Genomic DNA, 19085 nt, shown 5'->3' on the forward strand with positions numbered 1-19085 from the left:
ATATTTTCCTTAACCTGATGGTTTACGTGAAGAGGGGCCTATAATGCCACATTCATTTGTTTTCTCATTTTTTGACATTTAGATGGCTCTCCAGTGCGCAAATAAAAAAAGTTAGAAAGGAAAAAAAAAACATTTCCTGTTTTTTTGTTCTTTTTCAATTTTTTTATTAGCCGGGGGCTTAAACACACTAATTGTATTTTTTCTCCCCTAATGTATGCTTAGTGCTCATTCACATAGACACTGAAATGGCATGTTTGGAAAGGGAGTGACATGATGAGCGTTTGAGTTGCATCATCTCACGGACTATTTCAGCTGAACAATTAACAGATGGAGGGACCTTTGTGTTATTGTGCTAAAAAAAAATTGTTGAACATGGGCACTTTAAGAGAAGCTCTTGAGTCGTATTTGCATGATTGCTCGCTGAACTGTAATTAGATAATCTGAATCGTGAATGAGGCGATGTACAGGTGTTCCTAATAAAGTGGATAGCAGGTGTATAGAACAAATTCCCTTTAAACAAGCGCCTCTGTGGTAACTCTCATTTGTAAAACAAAATCTTGTCGTCCCTTAAATGGCAAAGCAATAACCCATGATTTATTAGAGTCATATTACTATTATTCCGAATCTCGATATCAAATTTACGCTTTAACTTCAACACAATAGTGGAAATCTTGCAAATGTTCCCTTTCTATTCAAATCTATGCACCTTTATGCTTTAATCATAAACTTGTTACTTTGTGCATGTCAGCAGCTTGTTTTACGATTCAATTTAAATAGAATAAACAACCACATCGACTAACTCAAGTGATTAATCAAGGCATTCAATCTCGTTCCTCGTAGCTGCACTGCGGCACTTAAAAAATATCAAATCGCTGAGTGAATTCTCCCGAAGATGAGAGCTCGCTCAACATTTTGGATCGGTTTCTTGCACTGAAATCTAATAGCCTCCGAGATAAATGTGATGCCGAACACTACCCACAAACTTTTCATGAATTATTCAAAACCATCTGCTACCCAACTGGAGCTGAAAAAGGGATTTGGGGGATACTCGGAGTCTTTGTGCTCCTGTTCATCCTGAGGCCTCGATTCCCTTTCGCCCAGGCTCGGCATTACACTTAATGCTTTATAGAACTAAATGCTCCCTAATAATGCAGGTTCCGGGTGGTTATGAAAAACCGCAATCCACAAAGACGATCCTCCAGCCAGAATTCACAGCGACTAACACACACAAAGGTTCAAACCAAACAGAGTGTACAGTATGTGAAAACCGACGAATAAAACACTGACCGTGCTTTGACTCGATCTGTGATCATTTGAGTCTTGACACAAGCTGAAGTATTTCTCCAGACCCTCTGAAACCAGGCCTGGTTCATGGCAGATTAAACAGCCCAGAGAGATCCGTGGCCAGATCTCGTCTAATAAAATCTGGGTGTTAAATAAACGACGCCGTGGAGCTCCGAGGGCCTGTGGAGCTCTAACTAGCTCTGGCCTGGCTTCAGTCGCTGCACAGCCTGTCTCTGTGTTTATGTTCGAAGCAGGGGAGTTGCCTTCATGACGATTTATTGACGCAAGATCCCATCGGCTGTGCCTGCCAGCAATTAATCACGGCGGGAAAGGGGCTTGTTCAGGCAAAGGCCTGAGAAAAAGAGCGCAAGCTCCACAAAGCTCAAGCCAGGCATGAAACCTTGCAAAATCAGTGCAACACATGTTCTCTCGAGTCAGGATCACCACCCAACAAAAAGACTCGCCCGCCCGCCATCGCACCGATACCGCCGTTCTCCAAACAAAAACATGGATTTCATCACAAAGCAAAGTAACTCGCGCACAATTTACGAGCTCTTAAAAAAAAAAGGAATGCCTAAATTAATGCGAGTATTGTTTGCATTTTAAAACAGAACTGTACAGCTGTTGAGACAGCTGCCCACATGTGATGCAATCTGAAAACACAGTCCAGCTTTAACTGCTATATAAAACTCATGCTGGACACCAGTAAGTAATGGATCATGCTGTGCTTCCTGCTTTACTTCCCACTCCGTAAGGCTTCTCTCTCTGAAGGATTATCTATTGGACTTGGAATTAATGCTAATAACTGAAGCAGTGATGGCTGATGAATGAGTGCAACTATTTCTTACACACTAATGATGAAGCGTTGGGTAGCAGCTGCCTCGGCGCTCCGGGGTCCTCGGGTCGATCCAAGGCTCAGGTTACTACTACTCTCCGTTGTCTTTCCACCTCCCGAGGAACATACTAGCGTCCCATCAAGGCTGGAATCGTGCTAAACGCCCAGTGTCCCTGGAAGAGCCTTGTGATCCAACGGGACGCTGACCAAGATTGTTACAGGGGTGTCACAATGTAGAATCAGAGGGTTCAGGGTTCCTTCCTCTGCTGCCACTCTTAGAATATTCCTAATTTAAGCATACACTGTATTTGCAAAAAAAGGACACGACATGCCCGAGGTGGTTCACTATAATGACAACTGGAACAAACGTTGACAAGGTATGGGAAAAGTTATTCTCAGAGTATTAGATGAGTACTAGATGATATGATATTTTATTTCCTTTTGTTATTATTCATGCAAGGGGCGTTCAAGTCAATCCAGGACTAAAACTGATTGACATTTACAGAAGCACAGTGCGATGATGAGACTGTTGAATGGTGCAAACGTTTTACATGCGGCCATATGTCAGTGAATGAGGATCCGGGCCGAGGTGGCTTGTACCCCATTGCAGTCGTTCCTGTGAACATTCAGCGAATGATCCTTGAAAATCAACGGATAACTTGTCGCCAATTTATCGACGATCTGTCTGTGGGAACTGTACACACAATCATTCACGGACACCTCCTGCACATTACAGGAATCGTCTGGGAGTTATTGCCAAATCCTCTGTACAGTCCTGACCCCGCTTCAAACCTTTTCCACATGTTTGCGGAGTTCCAGGGAGGCCGGGATTTCAGACATGAAACAGGCACTCTGATTATGGCTTCGGCGTACTGAGGAAACTTTCTATCCAAGCACTAGTGAAATGATGGGATAAGTGCATTAGCGTAGTGTAATTATATAGAGAAATAAAGGTTTAATTTTTTTTTAAAAGTCCTGATTTGATTTGGATGCCCCTTGTATATGCACAAGGATGTCTACACATAGCTTTTAACGAAGAATCTAATTCATTTTGTTAATTTTTCCCCAACAGCTTATGCCGTGTACCTGATTACCCTTGGCTTAGGAACCCTGTCCTAATTTCAAAACCAGAGGTGCTTCATAATTTCCAGAGGTGCTTTTGATACTCAGCATTGGTTTTTTGGACTGATGCTGTTGTAAAACTCTGAATAAATCACAATCAAGTCCACTGAAAAGCCACAGGTTTTGCATGTGAACACAAGACACGAATCGTTTTAACAGCCGCTATTCTCATTCTTTATTTAACAACAGCAACGTGCAGAGAGTAGATCGGTGACTAGGAGGAAGTCAAAAATCTGAGCTGTATGGAAATTGTGACAGAGATTGAAACATCCCTATACACAACCATTTTTTTTTTTTTGGTGGTGGTGGTGGTGGAGATGGTGGGGCGGGGGGGCGGGGTAGGAGTATGGCACCATATCTTGCCTGGGAGCAGACATAACACATAATGATATAATGAGAGATGAGAATAATAACTGAAAATGCAAGTGATTAAAAGATTGTTCCAGTACAATGTGGCTTTTTGGCTCGGGAGATGGCAACCTGCCCAGGATCATCTACTGCATGGTTATACAAGTGGAGCCACCCAATAAATTTCAGGGCTAAACAATTGCAAGCAAAACCTATACCATGGAAACCAAAGCTCTCTCTCTCTCTTTCACACACACACACACACATCTTGGGCCAGAAATGCACGATTTAAATACCCAAGGACATACAGGGCATGTATCCAATCAACACAACAGGCTCGAAAGGCCAGATAGCACAGGACTATTATTAGTCCATGACTGAAAATAAAACGTATACATACTGTAGGTTAAAGCAGCGTGTAATGTATTTTACGGGGACAATGAACAGGATTAATGTTTCAGCTATTCAAACCTGCCACCTTATAAACAGTACTTATTTTCCAATGAGTATCAGAGTCATATATTAAGCTTCCTCCTGTTTTACAATCCTAAACAGATCACACTGCATTAAAACTGCCCTAATTACAAGGATGGAAACCCAGTTAACTTTCCAACAAGAAAAAGAGAGAGAATTTCTTTTTATATATTATAAGCTGATGGTCTCTCGGCGCGCTACAGAATGTTTTACAGAGATGATTAAGAAGAGTAATGTGCACAGCTGGATAAAGATGTTTAAAGAAGGTGAAACCAGCACTGAAGACAAACCAAACAAAAATCGCATGGTGCAATGCATCACTTGTGACGGAGACTAGGTTGGATAGAGGGAAAGCGACGTGTGCAGTTTAAATGACTCATGTCAGTTAATAAAAGGTGGCATGGCAGCTTAGTGGTGTGCACTGTCGCCCTGCACCTCCAGGTCCTGGGTTCGATTCCCGCATCGGGGTCTGTGTGCATGGAGTTTGCATGCTCTCCCAGTGAATTGCCCGTGGTGTGTGAGAATGTGGACCGGAGGTCCTACCACGGTTGTATATGATGGGAATAAATACACTGTCCTTTTGTATATACAGTACAAGTCAAAGGTTTGGACACACCATCTAATTCCACGGTGCTTTCCAATTGTAATTTCTTTCTACATGGTAAAAAAAAATACTGAAGGTGTCCGAAATAAGCAATAACCTCTTTTGAATAGTTAATATTGAGACGTGTCTGCTGATTACTATCTGTAAAGCCTTCGTAACAGCTCTAATCTGAAGTGCTGATAATTGGTGATTATTAGTTAAGACTCTAAATGAACTTCTCCTCTGCAGCAGAGGTCAGTTTTGGTCTTGGTTTTTTGGGATGGTCTTCCTCAGAGTCAGCTTCATCATCATCATCATCATCATCATCATTTTGTAAGTTGCTCTGGATAAGATCATCTGCCAAACGCCTAAATGTAAATGGAAATATAAATCATGGTGCTTGATGGGTTTTGCAAATGCACTTGACAATACTGTTCTTCCAAGAACTATATTCCAGAACAGCTGACCTTCATGTCTTAAAATAAAAAAATGTGATAATTCATAGTTTTGAAATCGCCAGTATTGTTCTAGAATTTACAAAATGAACCCAAACTTGTGTTCAAGCCAAACTTTTGACTGATATGCCAGGCCAAAACCAGGCCCGATTTTGGGCTGCAAGAAGCAAAGAAATAACTAAAGAGATTTAATTACTACAATTGGGTTACGAACCGTTCAACACAGCAGTACACCTTGAAAGGATAGTGCTGACCCGTCAAGTTTTTTAAAGAAACATGGGCCGAAAAAAAAAAAAATCAACAGTACACACCATAGCTATGTTTAACAGTGAAAGTACGTTCATATGAATACATACTGATAATATACACAGGGACATTTTAACGCCAGTAGTGCTGTTTGAGAAACTTTACAAGGATGAGACAACAGAGACAATATTAATACTTTAAACAATCGACATTATGGTAACCTGACTTAAAATGGCAACCAACCCATCCTTTCACAGTGAGGACAGAAACCCTCTGCAACCCAGTGTCTGGGTAATAAGAAGTTTCCCGTGGAATCGTCTCAACGAATCGACCCTTCGCCATCCCTGCTGCACTGAAATCTCTGTTAACATTACTAATGCAGAGTAGCTGGGTCACTGGCTCTGTCATACATCATTAGAGCCAGGCTTTTTGGGGGCAGTAAGGCCTTTAGATTAGTGGCACTGACGTCAAGCAGACTGCTCCAACGCGGCAGCCCCCACAAACTGGGTCGCGGAAAAAGCCCGGACCGTTAATGGGCTCCATGAACCAGCAAAGCGGCCAATGTTCACGGGTTACATCTGCTCTCCATTGGGCTTTCATCGTGAGGAACTTGAGGTGGAAGCTAAAATTAAAGCAGGATCTTGTAAGAGCTGCCAGGAGCCACCACCGTGTAAATGCAGGTTGTTTAGAGAGCGGAACGACAACGGAAAGAAAGAGGCTAAACCTCAGAACAAGGCCGTAAGTAGGACAATACGCAGGGGCAGAAGAATGAGAAAAAATTTTATCTCAGTTTTGCCGGTAATCCTATGTCGTCCCCCAATTAGTGGCCTTTAGACGCAAGACGCAGGCGGCATTCATAAGCAGACTTCAATTTTAAACAAAAATACACTAGGCACGGCTAGAACTTATCATGATTGGGTCTCTTCGATCCCAATAGCACTAAATCACATCACATGATGTGTTCTGATATCAACTCATAACCGGACCGTCCTGAAAAATCATTAAGTAAACCTAGAGAGGCTGCCATCACGGTAGGGTTCGATAAAAACTGTATAAATGTTGTGTTTGACCTGATATTGTAATACCCAACTTTCAACAAGGAAAATACAAAGAAAACTTTTAATCTTTACAAAAAAAATTATAATAATAAAAATCACAATGAGTTCAAATAATCGTTATGTGCATTTTTTTGTTTAGTTTTTTTTACAAATCGTGCAGCCCTAACAATAGTTACAACCAAGCTTTAGAAAACACCCTGAAGAGATAATCATCTACTCATGAACTAACTTGCTGTAGCCTTACGAAACATTATAATGGTGTCATTAAACGCTGTGGCTATAAACAGCTGATAATAGCCTGATTTCTTGGAATATGTGAGAAACCTGCTTTGCAACTCTACAAAATTAAAGGTATCAGAGCTTTGGGCGATAAATTACCTTCTCGTGCAACTTTCTAATTTTGATCAATATATGTTTATTTCGTTCAAACAAGTTGGACACTTTTATATATATATATATATATATATATTATAACAGGGATTTCAAAAAAGAAAAAAAACTTCACTTAAGGATAAAATAACAGCGAAGGCATGTAATATCAGCTGCAGGTGCATAAACAAAAAAAAAAGCTGCTCTAGTTTCAGCCTTTGACCAAATGTCCAGGCGGAGCGAGTGGCGTGTACAGGCACTGATCACTTCTCGGTTCATCTGAACTGTAAGTCTATTTTACAGAACTGCAAATTTGTTGAGGTTTCCTGTCCAGTTCTTTAGCTTAAATACAAAACTGTGTCACCAGGATGATGGTGCAGCTCTAACAGACCATGCTGATACACTCAGGGTGGTGGAGCAAGGCCTAAACTGATGGCTTCGCCCCAACAATGCTGAGGATACACCAGACAAGGAACACGCGGACACCGATACGAGTATCAGGTATCGGTTCAATGAACAGACGCCACGAAAAGTACAGCGATCTGGACGTATTTCATGCTCTGGGACAATATTGAGAAACAGGAAGGACATCATCTTTCTGCAACATGAGGTAACCTGATAAAAACCTGAGCACAAGGAGTTTGTTACTAGCAGCACACAGCAGCAAACACTGGCTTAGAAAGAAAACCATGTGTACCGATAACAGGAGGTGAGCACTAGAGATGAGAGGGAAAAATCGATTCAGTAATGTATTGAGATTCTTTTATGTGGTTTTACACATAGAAATTGTAAGAATTATTGAAATGATGTGCATGTTTGCATTTGGGGTAGTAAAATGTTGCAGTTCCTCTATAGTCCTACAGGTGGCAGGCAGCATGGCATCATGTGTTTTGGAGCAAATTATTTATTTATGTTTGTTTAGAATTGTAACAAAATCTGAAGGAACAAAAATAAGGATATTTATAAAGTCGTGATGTTTAAAGTATTTCAATACAAATGAAATCAGCACTTGGGTATCGTGATATCGTTTTGGATGGCTACTGGTGATCCCCATTATCAGTCAGTACATTTTTCAGACACTGACGGATAATTATGCAATAAAAACAACAAAGTATGCGTCTTAACGCACGTGTGAGCTTTTTGTGGCCGCTCCGTAAACCAGAGAAACATCAACAGAGCTAAATAACGTTCTCAACGACATTGTGGACTGATGACAACTAAGAAGGTTATTTGTTTCAGTATCGAAAAAAAAAAGAAAAAACTGAACAGAAGTAGCATCCTAATGATCCTTGACTTCTTGGTGTCATTTCTCATAGAATCAGGGAGGTCTCCTAGACAGCTCACGAAGCACAGACCAAGCTGAAAAAAGACGATTGTTTATATAAAATCCATGGTAGCTATGTTGTTGATACATTTTATTCTTACTTGAGGGTCAAGGCTATCTGTCCGGTAATTCATTTAACAATGTGGCAGTGGAGGAGAAGGAAGGAGAGGGTTACCTGTGCTCGCTGATGCTCTTTTCACACTGTGAGCACATTGATCTCATGCAAAAATTACAAATTAGCAAAGAACAAAAAAAAAATTTGAGAAAAAAGATTCTTGGCTTTGTGTCCTTTTTATTTGTGGATTGGTCTGGGCTTAAACAGGTCAATTAGGACACTTTCACAATAAGGACTAACTGCTCCCCCTGCCCCCTCCCCACCTAGCCAGTGTTCCCAATATTATTATTCTCTGTACTCGGGTACACTTGCGTATTTCCACGCCGATACAGTATGCACCTAATTGTTTTGGGGCCACCAATGAACACGAAGAGAACAAGAGAACGAGAGCGTCATTGCTCTACACCCAATATTGATATTTGGAAGAAATGTCTAGAGTAACGCTTTCGCATGCCTTCCTACTTTATCAGCTATGGCTATGAGGGTCAGAGCACGACACAGGCACGTGCTACGCCAGACAGATGACACGTCCACTTCCATGTTTAGGTACGATTTGCTTCCATATCTAATTCGATCCGTCCCAGAGTACTATGTACCATGCTTGACACCATGTTTTCAGCAGACTCGGGCGCGGTTCCCAAGCCTGGAATGCTTGTTTTCTCACTAATCAAAATAAAACAGACCTTGGGGTCAAGTGTTCTTGGAAACGATCCCGGGTGCTTAATGTGAAAACAATTTGAGATTTTTCCCGTTATGACCACATATAAGAAGATACCTTCCCCTGGCTTGTTGCTGAGCTCTGCTGTTGTCTGTTAGGGTGGAGCTCAGCAGTAGCTCATTTACATTTTAAAACTAAGGAGGAGTGAAATACAGGGAGTTTGAAGTATGAGAAAAATGCCTTATCAGGTGGGTATTTCAGCTAGAGTGTTAACAGACATGATGGGGGAGCTGCGAGACATGTGGTACTTTGATAACGAGGACCTTTAGTTTGTGGGGGAAGAAAAACTCAACTAAATGATATTTATACAAGTCAGGATTGAAGTATCTCACTTGTTTACAACATTGTTTCACCTGGATGCTGTGGAACTGTTTCTGCAATCTTAAGCACTGTCCTGTCCTGTCCTAACCGAGACTCTATCTTCAGGCTGGATCGTCTCGGTTTTTTTCTACTTCATGGCACATCATTAAGAATCGAGGTCCACATCCAAATTCCTACAAAGCTGCTGCAGGACAATGTCTATGATAAAACTAATTCACACTCTCACCCATTCACCCCTGCCACTCTTTTTGGCAGAAATTATAAACTTTAAAAGATTTTGATGATGCATTCATAAGAAAGATGAGATCTGATGCTGATGGATGTTCTTCGCTGATGACGACTTCTTGTGCTCCCATTACATCTTTAGACTGGATTAGCACCGGATTAACACGTCTGAACATTGAAGCCTACATAACTCTCACACTCTATTGACGAAAAAGGAAATGGCCTGCTAACGAGCTTTACATTTCTAGTCTATGGTCTAAATGAAGAACTATGTAATTACACTTGTATTTACACACACACATTCCCCGGCCACATTACAGTATATATACCTGTTCAACTGCTTGTTGACGCAAATATCTAACCAGCCAATCGCATGTCAGCAACTCAATGCATTTGGACATGTAGACGTGGTCGAAGATGTGTTGCTGAAGTTCAAGTCCGGTCTGAGTATTACCTCCAAGGTTAAGGAGAATGGTCTTAAAAACAGAAAGTGTGCAGTGGGTTTCTGAGTAAAAATGCCTTGTAGACGCCTGAGGTCAGCGGAGAATATCCAGACTGCCTCGAGCTGATAAAAAGGCAACAGTAACTTGAGTAACACCTTGTTACAACCGAGGAATGCTGAAAAACATCTCTGAACACACAGCACATCAAAGCTTGAAGCAGAAGACCACAACAGGTGCCACTCCTGTCAGCTAAAAATAGAAACTGAGGTGACAATTTGCATATGTTCACCACAATTGCACAATAGTAGACTGAAAAAAAAATGTTGCCCGGTCTCAAATTCTGCTTCAAGTCAAAATTTGGTATAAAACAACATGAAAGCATGGATCCATTCCTTTTCATCAGTGTTTGACTGACGGTTTGTATAGTTGGTAACCTAGTAACCAGTATAAGGATCGATCCAATGACGGAAACTTTAAAGCACTTTTCTAAGTCACTCTGGATAAGAGTGTCTACTAAATGCATAAATCTAATGGTGTGGGGAGATGTTCTTGGCACACTTTGGGCTCTGTAGTACCAATTAACTATAGCGGATTTAAATGCCACAGCCTAGCTGAGTATTGTTGCTGACCGTGTCCATCCCCTTATGACCACAGGATAATGCTCCATGTCGCTCTAATCTGAAGTGCCGGTTGTTAATTGGTGATTTCTGAAGCTGGTAACTCTAAATGAACTTCTCCACTCCAGCAGAGGATAGTTTTGGTCTTGCTTTCCTGAGAAGGTCTTCATGAGAGCCAGGGTCATCATGGTGCTTGATGGATTTTGCGAATGCACTTGACAATACTGTTTTTGCAAGAACTTTTTTTTCCAGAATACCTGACCTTCGTGTCTTAAAATAAATAACTGACTGTTGATGTTCTTACTAAATTATAATGCCATATGCGTTATTTCATAGTTAAAAAGTCCAGCATTGTTCAAGAATGTAGAAAATGAACTTGTGTCCAAACCTTCGACTGGTACTGTGGCAGTCAGGCAAAAGTTTTAAAGCACTCATAAAGACTATCATAGGAAAGACAGACTAAAACTTTTACAACACAAATAGGCACAATGCTTCTTTTTTTTTCTTTGTTTAATCTTCATAAATCATGGTTTAGCTGTGCCTGGAAACGTGTCCGAGGCAGGCTGCTTTATCTGTTCTGACTTTCCATCTTCCTTTTCTAGTAAGTGTTACCTGAATGCAAGTCAAACCTGTTAAGTGAGATGGAAACAAAATAACAAAGGGTGATATTTTTGTCGTGACATTTTTTACGGCCGTCACGTTTATATATATATAAAGCCTTAATTTTATTAAACAATATATAAACTTTATTCTTTTTTGTTTTAGGATTAGTGCAAACTCAATTCCTCAGACTTCTCACCACAATGATATCGGCAGAAATTTAGCTGCGCGGCCCTGTGCACAACAGAGCAGCAGGATTCCTGCAGATGACTGTTTTTAAGACAAAACAAACTTCCAGACTTTATTGTAAAAGGCAAAAAAAAAAGAAAAAAGAAGCATGGGGAGGCTGTAAAGCAGCATTAAAAATCCGCTCCCGCAGAGATGTGCGCGTTTCTCAACGTGACAGAGGCATGACTCAAAATGAGCCCAGTCTAACAGCCTAATGCTCACAGTGGATTCATGCTTTCAGTAAGTAATGAGAACAAACACCATTCAGAGGTTTAAGTTAAAAAAAAAAAAAAAAAAGGTGAGCATATTCTCCAGCTGAACCGACACATAAAGGCAAAAACGACTTAGCATTGCTTACAGCTATCTCCTAAAATAACCTTCCTTTTTTTCTCTGAAAGATGACAGTTGGCTAAAGGCATCCTTGGCAGAGTTAAACAGACAGATCAGGCACAGATATTTGAATGAGAATCAAAAGGCTTTTTCTGGCAGCGCAACTCTCAGCCCTTAAGGTCCGTCATGCGCCGTTCCTGTAGCCGAGTGTCCTCAGCCAAGGCAAACTGGTTAGTTAGGACAGAAATCTGGATCACCAAAAAAAAAAAAAGTGGTAATTGAAACTGGAGCCGGTCTGATACTGCTGCTTTGAGTGTACTAGCCTCAGTGCTCAGGAGATGATATTACAATAACATAACAAATCAAACCCTCCTTTAGGAGAAGCCAGGGAATATTTTACACACACACACACACACACACACACACATCTTTTTCATTCTTGTAAAGCCTGCCCTAGTAAGAGCAGGCCTTTATTTGCAAAAGCGAGCCGTATTCCTACAATCACAGTCTACATTTGTGTTTGGAAGTGATCTGTACGTGCGAACGCACATCTGCCTTGAAACCGTTCCTAAAATCAACATCATGTGCACGGTTACGATGCGCCTCGGAAAAAGCGACAAAAAAAAAAATACCAATCAGAGACATTCCATCATTGCGGTAGCAATAAAATAAACGAGCCATTAGTAAAAGACTTCAGTGCGGAGATGATTTGTTCTAGATATTTGCTGGCAGCTCATCACTCTCGGGGCGAGAAAGGCGAAACAAACCGCCAGATGTGTGACTTGCTGTTTTTGGAACTATTATTAGTGTATCAGTGCTGGTGGGTGTGTAGGTGTGGGAGAGAAGTGTGTAACTGAAGATGTTACGTTGATCGAATAGATAACTCCTTCTGTAAGGATATGTTTACAGACAAGAATAAGAGCAGGACAATTTGTATAAAAGATTTTTGATTGTGCAGAAAAATTAGACCAGTTATGAGAGTAAAAACTCCTTTTATTTCTCTATATAATCCCCTGCTACACTAATGCACTTATCCCAGTGTTTTACTAGTGCTTGAATACCATCAAGGTAGAAAGTTTTCTCAGTATACCAAAGCCATGATCAGACTGCCTGCTTTAAAAGTCAGAAACGCTGGCCTCCCAGGAACTCCTTTAATGTGAAGCCCAAACATGGCTTGGAACGAGGTCAGGACTGTATGGCGGATGTGGCAATAACTCAGTCGAGTTCCTGTAATGTGCAACTGGTGTTGGTAAATGAGTGTGTGACCAGTTTGCACAGACGGATGCGTCTCACCCGCAAGTTTGCAACAAGTTATGTGTCGTTTTTTAATGGATCAGGCGGGCTGCTGGATGAATGTTCACAGGAACGACTGCGCAGGGCTCCGAGCCACTACGACTGGGATCGTCCTTCACCGATGTAAGTCCTGGTTTGACCTGATCACCGCTTGTAGAAATCGGCTTGAGTTTGGGATCGTGTTAGACCTTAAGTATGAGTGCTTCAAGTGCCAAATGAGATAAATGTAAATGCAAATGCTTTACTTGACTTGACACACATGAAGTGTAACTAATTACATTACGAAATTACTTTCATTAAAAAGTTATCAGTTACATTACAGCGTTACTTTCTGATAAAAGTAACTAGTTAGAGTACTTTTCCTTAGCAGAAAATAAAAAAACTCCTTTGTTATTCATATACCCCTATACCCCTATCTTACCTACGTGGCTTCGCGTTCATCATGATTCACCGCGAGTTTTGTGGAACAACGCCATAAAACATGTTTGTCTGATTATTATAAAACTATAAATATGATTTCTGACAAAGAGACACCTATTCATAGGGCTGTGTTTCCAGAGTGGGAGGGGCTTACTCTGTGTCCCCTGTCAATCACAGGAACACTAGACAATTACGTGCATATGTGGAAAAAACGTGATTATCTTACAGGAAGCAGACGTTAGCCTTCACCCCCTAAAGCTGGCAGCTGTCATATGAGAGCTCACGAACTGATTTCAATGTCATCACAATCACGTAATGTACATAAAACAGAACTGAGACATTTATGTAAAGTAGGCGTAGCCGGAAACACTCGTATTTCAGATGGACACTTCTGCATAAACCAAACACAACCAATCAGAATCAGGTCCAATTAAAAAGGCAGCTCTTACCTGGGTGACTGTGGGAACTCATTTCTGCTGCTCTTCCGTGTGTGTGTGTGTGTGTGTGTGTGTGTATGTGTGTGGAAACAGGAAAGGAAGACGACAGAGGCAGAAAGGAAGCGTGTCCTGGCAGATGAGGGTGTGGAGAGGACCTCACTGCTCCCCAGATGCCTTAGAGGGGAACACCATGCGCTGGTTGCTGATCCCGCTGGACAAGAGAGAGACCGGTGTGGAGAGACCGAGGTCTCAGGTGCGCCCCCAGATGGGCTAAATCCAGTCCCACTAATAGTCCTGCTTGTCCTCACTCCCTGAAACACAGAAACAGGCAGAACTGTCATGAGGTGTCATGAGATGGCAGCTCCTCTCGCTAACCGCGAGTGTGTATGCGTGACCTGCGACCTGCAACAGGAGGAGGGTATGATGCATCTCGACAGCGAACAGGAGTCAGCCACCCTCATGATTATGACGCCGTTGACGTGCTTCTTAACACAGACTCTCAACTGCAGTAAAGGAGTGAAGAGAAATAAGAATGCCAGTACAGCTCGTTATGACGAAGGCATGTCTATCTGAACTGATACCTTGTGCATGGCCGTGTGTGTGTGCGTATGAACGATTCCTGGGTGCAAACAAGCCGGAGAGACACGGCATTATATTTCACGGCTAGGAATTCAAGGCTTTTGTTTCAGTTGTGCAGTGCAAACAACAGTATGAAAATGTGTAAAAAAAAAATTTTTTAAATAAACTTAGACATGAAAGATCTATAGTTGGAAGACATACAGATCTGCACGCAAAAGAGTCAAAAAGACAAATATTTGAGTTGAAGTAAGATACAGACAAGCAGATAGACAGATCTTTCACCAGACTTGCCCGAAGCAGACAGACAAATTCAGTGGTCTCTCTCTGTTTTGATCGGATTAGCAAGCGGACAGATCTGGCATTTAGGGATCTATACAGAAACAGAGCTCTTACACAGACTCTCGCAGACAGGCAGACAGACAGACAGACATATCTGTCATTTAGGGAGCGAGACAGACAGACAGATCATTCATTCTCATACTGAGACACTGAGGATCAGTGAGACAGTGAGACAGACTACTCATCTATACACTGAAACAGACAGACAGACAGACAGCTTCCTCACTTCAACACTGAAAGAGACCTACAGCTGCTACCCTTCTACACTGAGACAGACAGCTCTTTCTGTCTGTCTGTCTGTCTGTCTCAGTGTACATGTGAGAGATCTGTCCATCAATGCATCTCAATGTGCAAAGTGAGTGATCAATCTGTCTGTGTGTCTCAGGGTGCAAGTGAAGGAGCTGTCTGTCTATCTGTCGGTGCACATAAGCGACTCAGCCAGACAGTTCACATGAAGACAGGACTAAGGGATTAAACGTTGAGGTACAGATCCGAATGAAATCCAGCAGCGAAGACACGCTGGAGCTGGTCTTTCAGTATAAACACATATAATGTAAACGGCCAATAGCACACTCAGACAGACAGACAGACAGACAGGCAGGCAGGCAGACAGACAGACAGACAGACAGACAGACAGGCATGGCTTAGCCGTGTTACATAACTCAAATATGTGCTGCTAAGTAAAGGGAGGAGTGCGCTCTGGGCCACAGGGACATTCCCCACACTTACACACTCAGCTTTCCTTCTGATAAAGCTACGGGAAAGGGGAGTTCCTCCAGCAGAGCTCCCCAGTGAACCGAGGCTTAACGGCTCCTCGACGCCAGGTTGAACAGCCAATTTCAACAAACAGGAACTCGGGAGGTGAGAACTGACTGGAACACACCTTGGGAATGAGGTCTAGCCAGGCCTAAGCACATGTAAGCACATCACTGACCTGAGAATGAGAAGTCCTCAGTTTCTAAAGAGGTTAGGTTGCCTCAACACACACACACACACACAGCTAGTGCTCCGGTGAGATTTATAAACGGTCTATCCCTTAACCAAGTGCTTCAACTGATATAAAGAATATAACACAAGTGCTCTAACCAAAGCAGGGCAACAGGCATGGCCACAAGAAAGTAAAGGTTATTTCTGTTTACTGACATTAGAGGAGAGTTGACTCTGGAGACCGGTGAGACGAGGCAGTTTGACTTTCTCAGACTGACGTGACTAAGAAGGACAAGCCCATTTAGAAGATGGCTTTGTATTGTACGTGCTATAAACAGTCCTGCTAAGATGGTTTATGATACTTTGAGGTCTGTAATTACCTACGAACACCTGGGAACCCAAACCGGTGGTCCGATCGGCAAGTAGCCGATGCGGCAAAGTGAGTACCAAAGTACCAAACCGCAGCGAGCGAAACTGCTCGAATCAAAAGGAAATGCGAACAGCAGACAGAGTGGAGGGAGTAGGGAGCACACTGTGGAATGGAACGCAGCCCAAGTCTCTGTCAGTGAACAGCTGGTAACCTTAACAAAGTGGACTTCATGTTAACTGAAATGCATTTCCTGCATGCTCGACCCCAAGGCACGCAGTTCCCTTCTGGTCTGGGTTCTTTCGAGGTGTCTTCCTCATGGTGTCTCAGGGGGTTTTTCCTTGCCACCATCACCTGCAGCTTAGTCTTTAGAGACAAACTAAAAAAGCTATTAATGTGTAAATCCATGTTTTTATTTACATCTGGAATTTTCTTTTCCGTGCACCTGCTTTGTGACAATGTCCAACCTTAAAACCACTGTAAGTAAATTGGATTTGCACTGAACATGGATGCTTCATCATTCGAAAACAAATCTTAACTGTTTACACAAATGACCAGAGATGCTAATGATTAACTACTACCTCACTAGCAAGACTCTTTACATGCTTGCTATTAACTTTACAAAAGCATCCATCCCCAGAAAGATCACGACTTCTTCACAGGTCCACCACAGAGGCCAGACTTGGTCGTTACACCTTAACGACTCTCCCAAATCTCTCACTACTGCTGTCCCCACCCCCACTCTCTAATCACTCTCCCACCTACGCTCACCTTTTCCATTGTTCATGTAACGACCCCTTTCAGACAGGGGAGGATGCTTTTCACCCTGGAGGAACACAAATATGAGGAGTTAACCAACTTCCCTCAGACTGAAGAAGCACTTGGATGAGTATTGAAATGCTTCTATCTAACAAGGAAGAAGTCTAGGTGACATGACTCAACTCCCATATGTGTGAAGAGTCTGGTCTCTGTGACTTCTGATTTCAACTCACTTTCTTGTCGATCATCTTTATTTTCCCAAAACTTTATTTTCATCTTCCTTAGGTGGCATAGTGGTAAGCATTGGCGCCTTGTACCTCCAGGATCTGGGTTCGATTCCCACCTCTGTGTGCATGGTGTTTGCATGTTCTCCCTATGCTTGGTGGGTTTCCTTTTGGTAATCCAGTTTCCTTCCACAGTCCAAAGACCTGCGGATTAGGCTCACTGGTGTTTCCAAATTGTCTGTAGTGTGTGAGTATGTGTGCCCCGCCCTTTGTGTCCTAAGTCTCCTGGGATGGGCTCCAGGCCTCCTGTGATACCTGTATACAGTATTAGGCATTAAGCGGTATTGACTGTGAGTGAGCAAGTGATCATTTCCCTAGGTGACATGGTGGCATAGTGGTTTGCACTGGGGTCTCGCACCTCCAGGGTCAAGGGTCCTAGTCCCCTAGATCGTTGATCTGTGCCTGGAGTTGGCATGTTCTCCATGTGCTTGGTGAGTACCCTCTGAGTATTTTGGTTACCTCCCACAGAGTAGGTTTACTGGCACACCCATAATGTGTGTGTGCTTGTGGGCCCAGTGACAGACTGGCACCTCATCCAGGGTGTATCCTGCCTCATGCCCGAGTCCCCTGGGACAGGCTTTAGGCCCCACAGGACCCTGACGAGGATAAGTGGTGTAAAGAATGAGTGAGTGAGTGAGAATTACTTTCTCATGATAGTCTAATTTTTTGAAATACACTGGATATTTTTTTCAGAATAACATGAACAGATCAATAACTTAAGTGTAACAGTTTTATTTGTTAAACACAGATTTCAGTTTTTTGCTGCAATGAAAGTCTACAGAGAATCAACCCGTCAGATTTAAGAACTTTTGTATATATATTTGGAAAAAAAAACTCTATTTAGCTTGGCACTAAACGATAAAGTTCAGTGTGTATTCAAATACCGTGTCAAAATAAGAATTTACATCTAAAGCACCTTAGCCATGCTGAATAATAATTGAGGTTTACCTGCTTACAGATTTACCAGATAAGATGTCAGATAGCCCAAATAGCCCTTTTAATAAGGCATGATAAACAAGATGCGATTCACTAACGAAAATGCTTCAAAATATAAGCCCCCAGAGCTGCAACACACCCGACTTAAAGGGGAACGCTGCCAAGAAACAAGCTTTGCGGTCTACAAGTCCACTTTGACGCTGACAGCTGGATCACATCATACCTGAAGCCCAGCATGTTAAAATTTCTTTTTCTTCTTAACCAACACATCGTAAAGCTAAACATAAGAGGTTGGATTTAATTATATTACAGGACGCAGTAGGTCCTTGAAAGTATGAATTTGCCAGTGAAATAATTACACGCTCCGGGTCCTCACACTGCCTCGGCGGACCGGGTGTATGTTTTACCATACTTCAACAAACACTTATTAGGCACTCATTCAACAGTAAAGCCTGTGTGTGTGTGTGTGTGTGTGTGTGTGTGTGTTGAGAGGAAGCAATCATCCACTCTAATGAAAGCAAACAGTCCTCCCTACTAGCACATCTATACAGAACAAGAACACACACACACACACACACAAAAGAAGCATGTGGGCTGCTGACTTGAAGGATACAGGTTTCATTTTCTGGCCAATTAAAAATAAAACCGATTAATCATTTCAGTGATTTTCAGGTTATGGCAAGAAAAACAGGCCAGAGAATATAAAACAAGTATAAACAACCAAAAGATGTGACCAGGGACCAATCAACTCTTTGAAGCTGATCTGATTTCCTTATTCTCTAATCTGGATTGGATGATACTAATCTAATAATGCAATACATTACGATTATGCAAGACTACATATTTCACTATAGTCAATGGTACTGTCACATTACGATTGAACTGTGTACGTCCATTTGGATACTTGCCGATCCCGAGGACCCAAACGGGAACCTGGCACCTTGATGGAGGATTTGCCACATCTGCAGCATCTTATAACTTATCAAGTGCACCTGCTATTGCTTCGCTAGTGTGTGAACGCTGAAAGTGCTTTACATGTAAAGCGGCTC

At 42.1% G+C, this 19085-nt stretch overlaps 1 protein-coding gene across 1 annotated transcript in view; it reads right to left on the reverse strand.

Annotated features, from left to right (window-relative positions):
* The window catches only part of hdac4 (histone deacetylase 4), a 188602-nt gene that overhangs the window by 157318 nt on the left and 12199 nt on the right, over positions 1 to 19085 (reverse strand). Inside the window, exon 2 of the mRNA XM_053495963.1 lies at positions 13858 to 14156. Within this exon, the coding sequence (XP_053351938.1) occupies positions 13858 to 13879 (22 nt within the window). The 5' untranslated portion in view covers positions 13880 to 14156. The remainder of the gene's footprint in view (positions 1 to 13857; positions 14157 to 19085) is intronic.

The sequence above is a fragment of the Clarias gariepinus genome, chromosome 5 (assembly GCF_024256425.1).
Source record: "Clarias gariepinus isolate MV-2021 ecotype Netherlands chromosome 5, CGAR_prim_01v2, whole genome shotgun sequence".
Taxonomy (NCBI): domain Eukaryota; kingdom Metazoa; phylum Chordata; class Actinopteri; order Siluriformes; family Clariidae; genus Clarias; species Clarias gariepinus.